The sequence below is a fragment of the Mercenaria mercenaria genome, chromosome 10 (assembly GCF_021730395.1).
Source record: "Mercenaria mercenaria strain notata chromosome 10, MADL_Memer_1, whole genome shotgun sequence".
Lineage (NCBI taxonomy): Eukaryota > Metazoa > Mollusca > Bivalvia > Venerida > Veneridae > Mercenaria > Mercenaria mercenaria.
This window is the reverse complement of record NC_069370.1, coordinates 39,470,151-39,476,150: the sequence shown is the minus strand read 5'-3', so window position 1 is coordinate 39,476,150 and position 6,000 is coordinate 39,470,151. Positions and strand designations below refer to the sequence as shown.

Genomic DNA, 6,000 nt, shown 5'->3' with positions numbered 1-6,000 from the left:
AGAGTCAAGCAAAATAATAATTCTACACAAAACTTTATTGGTATAGAAACAGTGCAAAATTTATCACACAAGTGAGAATATACAGTGATAATAAAACATCAATAATAAAACTCCACAATAAAAATAAATTTTATACTTCATTTAAGAAATAATACATGTATTTAGCGGAACCGTGTTTTAAAATATCGAAACATAGCTATGGTGCGGACAGTAGACAGAGTGAAATATTACCTGCGGCGTATAACCGATTCGGAGTGTTTAGGTCTAATAAATCATGAACCTGCTATATTTTATTTCGATTCTAATATGTCTTTTTACATCAACGTGTATATCAATTTCGTGACGCATATAATGGCACCAAATATAGTAGGTCGGCGTGACGTCAATGCATGACCTGTTTTATCAGGGTTAAAATACGGATTTAGCATGTCACACGAAATTTAATCTGCATTCAGTGTGTGAATTAAGTGTTACATCGGTTAATGAAAAAGTGCACATTTTTCTATATTAGGTTTGCCTATAAAAGGGTTTTAATGTTCACTGGAAATGAAATACAAATCACATCAATAGGCCGTCAATTCTTTTCATTTCAACAAACTACAAATTCATTATAAAAACAAAAGAAATACTAATATTTTTTATAGAAAGTCATAATTGCATGATAGGTCTAGAAAGTTTGATAACTTTTCGACTTTTGCATGAAAAGTGGATAAGTGCACAATTTACACAAAGAAGAACTTACCCACTTTTTGTACTGATTTGACGATTAATGTTATAATATTTGAACCATAAACTGCATGTAGTGTGAACTGAAGTATTCATATTTAATGCAGTCATTTAGTTTGGTTATTCCCAAGGATTTATGTTTCATTTGCATTAATCACGTGTGCGTAAGTGTTTTAGGACCAAAACAAGTATATCTTGACAAAAAAGTGAAGCAATATGCACTGACATTTCATGTTATTTAAGTTTCATGGATATATTGTTGTTTCTCAGTCATTTTTAAATCAGAATCTTCTTCACTAGCACTATCCCCAATGAAGAGCAGATGATAGTTGTCGCTACTGTTGTCATGGTTACCACTCTTGAGGCCTTTGAGTTGCACAGATTATCGTTACAGACACATTTTTGTGGTGTCTCGCAACCATCATTCATGAATTGGTTAGATTTGTCACGATAGTAATCTGAAAAATATATATATTCAAGTAACGTAGCTATTCAATATTTAATAGTTCAACTAATTAAAAAGCATCATTATTTTTGTACTAATAAATAAATATTCATTATGCACGTTTACCAATAAACCATTTTAGCTTTGAGTTGGCGTTGCCGCTAGGAAGAGAAGACGGGGTTTCTTGTGTTGTCGCAGGCGACAGGACAAAAATACGCTAGAACGTTTCAAATCTTGGCTTTTCGTTCTGGCGTGCACATCAACACGCGAACTGTCATATCTCTTTCTTTATTTAATATAAGTTACAAAGGTTCTGCATTCAATTCTCGAAACGAATTCAGAAAATGCAGGATTTGGAAACACTACTTCATTAGCGGGATCTTGTGCTGATGGCAAACCGGTATCACAACGAATTTTGTACATGTACCTGGAAAGTTTCGCTTTTCAAAAAAGCTGTTTTTCAGGAGAGAAAAATCAAAGCGCTCATAACTGATCTGGCTGCAAATCAATTTATAAAACACAGGAAGGAAAGTGATAAACTGACCTTGTTTTGGTTCCAGATGAATCGAATTCGAACATCGCTTACATTTCACGAAAAAATAGAAGAGCTGCCGGACTGCAACGGTCGATTATTCAACAGCCTTGCCAAAGGAATGAATACAAAAGTCGAAAAGGGGGCATAATTTTGTGAAAATGCAAAACAGAGTTTTGGAACCTGTACAATGCAAGTCAGCTCATCACAATGAACAAATGTGTAAAGTTTCAATCCATTCCCATTAGTTGGTACTAAGATACCAACTTAAATACAAAAACTTAACCAAAAATTGCAACCTTCGAGAAAAGGGCATAATTTTGTAGAGAAGTAAATTAGTGTTATAGAACCTGTGCAGTGTAAGTCAGTTATTCACAGTGAATAAGTGTGAAGAGTTCCAGTTCATTACAACAAGTGGTAACTGAGGTACCAACCTGATTACAATCATCTCATATTAACGCTGTGTATAGGCTTACATTTAGGAAGATTTAGTACTTTAGTCAGATTCCTTTACCAAATCGGGACGCTGACATCAACGCAGATGACGACGAATGGTCGAGTCCAACAGTATAGCTCGAACTAACAATTTATTATTCTATTTAGATTTCATGTAGATCAAGCAGAAAATGCAGATTGATACAGTTTTATGATTGACCTAGTTTGTAAAGCCAATTGACCCAATTTTTGAACTGAAGATAAACATTCTTTAAACTAGAGTGAAAATGTGGTCTATTTAGAGTTTACAATTTTTATACGCCCGTTTGAAAAACGAGAAGTATTAAGGGAACGCCCCTGGCGGGCGGAAGGGCGGGCGGCGTCCACAATTTTTGTCCGGAGCATATCTCCTTCATACATTAAGAGATTTTGATGTAACTTGGCACAAATGTTCAACATCATGAGACGGAGTGTCATGCGTACGAACCAGATCCCTAGGTCTAAGGTCAAGGTCACACTTAGAGGTCAAGGGTCAGATAGAAGAATGACTTTGTCCAGAACTTTTCTTCTTCATGCATGGAGGAATTTTGATGTAACTTGGCATAAATGTCCACCACCATGAGACGGAGTGTCATGCGCAAGAACGAGGTCCCATGTTTAAAATTACTGCCCTTTGTTGTTACTGTACATACTTATATTGTAACTTTTTTATTACTGGCCGTAGGGAAAAATCGAGACCATTTTTCTGTAGTACAACATGCATGTTACGTCTAATTTTTAGGTGTTTTTTTACCTATCGCTACCTGGTAAGGATTTTTGTGTTGACTCAGAATTTTTTTTAAAGATAAACTCCTCTTTGTTGTTACTTATAATTAATTTTGTAACTTTCTTACAATTGACCGCAAGGAAAAAGCAAGACCACTTTTCTGTGGTACAATATAGATGTTACTTTAAAATTTTAGGTGTATTTTAAGGTATCTCTACCTGGTAAGGAGTTTTTTGGTGGACTTAGAAAAACAAAATATAGATTTCTTGTGGACTTATTTCCCTTTGTTGCTACTATAAATAGCTTATTCTTGAAACCTTTTAACCTGGTTGTTAGAATTAGATATGTCATTGTTTGGACTTACTGTCTACCAAACTTATACAGAATATGTTTTACTGTAACATGATGGGCGAATATTGTGACATTCTGGCACTCTTGTTTTCTATAATTTGATCTAATGAGCTTGTTTTTAAGCCAGAGCTTACGTAATTTCAAACTTTAATTAGATTTTAGAAAAGTCAAACATTCTAACCAGGTTTCATGTATAACAAGTAGAAAGTGATTTTCTACTATTTGACCTAGTGGCCTAGTTTTTTAACCGCTTGAGATGAATGACCTAAATTTTATAAAGACAAACATTCTGAGCTCTAAGTGTGACCTCTGTTCTAGATGCCTTTGCTGTGCGCTCTGCATGTCAGCTAGACGAGATTAAGAACTTCTACTAGTTTTATAAGAAGATATGGAGCGGACACGATTGACGGACATACATGACTCATATAGCCCCAAATACTATGTATCTGCGGGTAAAATATTTGGTCATGAAATTTCATTTACATTGGATGGAAACTGTAAGAGGAGTTGAATATAATAAAAGTCTGACGAACGGATGGAGGGTCAAACACTCTATGTCTCCCGGGTTTTCATCGGCATAATGTCATTACCACCATGTGCGGGAATGCATAACTATTGTACTGACTTCGTTAAGTAAAATAATACTGAAGATTTTATTTGTATTCATCTTACTCTTACAACTATTGACGCAGCTCTAATTTAATAATTCCCTAAAATCTGTAAGACATTGATACAAAACTAAACGTAATTATAAAGTGGAATAAAGATCTATATTAATATCTACTTGTATATAAAGTCGTTTTATTTCTATTTATTTTTTCGAGGTGTGGTGGGGCGGAAATACAGTCTGATGTTATCAACGATTCAAATAGTACAAAGTGATCAGGTTTTTTTTTATTACAACTTCCAACTTCCTAATTTTTTTGAGGGGGGGGGGGATTTAACGTCGCACCGACATATGATAGGTCATATGGCGACTTTCAAGCTTTAATGGTAAAAGAAGACCCCAGGTAGAACCATCGACCTTCCGTAAGTCAGCTGGATGGCTTCCTCACATGACTTCATAAATAGTACATGATTTTGACACTGGTGCTGACAGTCACATACAATTATAAATACTTTAAAAAGCCATATTATTTCTTCAATGTGTATAAGTTTCTTTTAGCAAGTACCGCTTTTGCATCTTCATTTTCTCATTTCTTTGCCCATTGAGTTTCTGACAGCTTTGATTTCTATAAAAGAGATATATTTGCATTTATCATACACAAAAATCATTTTGTTCAAATACATCTTACTGGAAATAATCATAAAAAGTGTATACTCACAAGTTCCTTGATCATTTATAGCCCATCCCCGAATACAACTGGTTCCTCCAGAAGTACTTGTGGAACCAATTGTTGTGTCTCCAGAGTGGGCACCAGCGTCAAAGTTAGCTTCCCCGCAAGTATTCGGCGAGTCCTGGGAGTTACATTTATAGCACTTCAAACGTACGCAACCATTTACAGCTGAAAATATAAATTACATGTGTGGCTCGCAACATTTGTGAAAGGTATTCAAAGGTATTCTCCACATTGTCATAGGTGATTCTTACAGTTTGACATGTAGGTTACAGTTTGGCATGTAAGTTATTCTGCAATTAGATTCTTCATGGTGTGTTGAATGATACTGCCAACTGCAAACTAAATGACAAATCATGGATCTGCATTTTTACATAAGAAGTTTTTTGTTTGTTTGTTTTGGGTTTACCGCCTTTTATCAACTGCAGTAATCGAGTCATGTAACAGCGGGCAGTTAACCTAATTAGTGTTCCTGGATTCTGTACCAGTTCTAACCGGTTTTCCGCAAATATCTGCCAACTTCTCTAAATAGTTCAGAGGTAGAGGACGGAATTGCCTCAGATACGACGTCTATTATCAAACCATCACAGAGAACGTACGCCCTGCCTGAAGATTGAACTCATAACCCTGTGATCAGTAGATCTGCACTCTCTATTGAGCTAAGCGGGTGGACTCTATATGATGAACATATTCATAATAACCAATGGAACAACGCATTGCAGAATCCCGAGGGATTGGTTGGTACCCGAGCCCGGTAGGACAAGGGCACCAACATATTAGGTATTACACGAAATGAACATGCGCAAAGCTTAACTTGGGACGGATTTCTTTACAAAACTGATATTTTTAACGAAGTCAGTACAATAGTTATGCATTCCCGCACATGGTGGTAATGACGAATTTGCATGCTCAACTGAAAAATATATTTTACAAACAAAATGCATGCGCCAAAGTAACATGACAAGAAGAAACAAGAGGACCATGATGGTCCTGAATCGCTCACCTCTTCCCACATGACCCAGTTTTGAGTATGACGTCCTTTTTTCTATTATTTGACATAGTGACCTACTTTTTGAGCTCATGTGACCCAGTTTTGAAATTGACCTAGATATTATCAAGATAAAAATTCTGACCAAATTTCAAGAAGATCCATTGAAAAATATGGTCTCTAGAGAGGTCACAAGGTTTTTCTATTATTTGACCTATTGATCTAGTTTTCAAAGGTACGTGACCCTGTTTTGAACTTTACCTAGATATCATCAAGGTGAACATTCTCACTAATTTTTATGAAGATCTCATGAAAAGTATGGCCTCTAGAGAGGTCACAAGGTTTTTCTATTTTTATACCTACTGACCTAGTTTTTGACCGCACGTGACCCAGTTTCAAAACTTGACCTAGATATCATCA

The 6,000-nt window shown here is 35.7% G+C and overlaps 1 protein-coding gene across 1 annotated transcript in view; it reads right to left on the bottom strand.

Moving 5' to 3' along the window:
• Positions 1 to 55: 55 nt before the first annotated feature.
• Positions 56 to 6,000, bottom strand: part of LOC123560383 (uncharacterized) — a 28,363-nt gene continuing 22,418 nt past the window's right edge. The window contains exons 2-3 of the mRNA XM_053552850.1: positions 4,581 to 4,760; positions 56 to 1,184 (exon numbers count right to left, since the gene is read on the bottom strand). Of these exons, the coding sequence (XP_053408825.1) occupies positions 1,003 to 1,184; positions 4,581 to 4,760 (362 nt within the window). The 3' untranslated portion in view covers positions 56 to 1,002. The remainder of the gene's footprint in view (positions 1,185 to 4,580; positions 4,761 to 6,000) is intronic.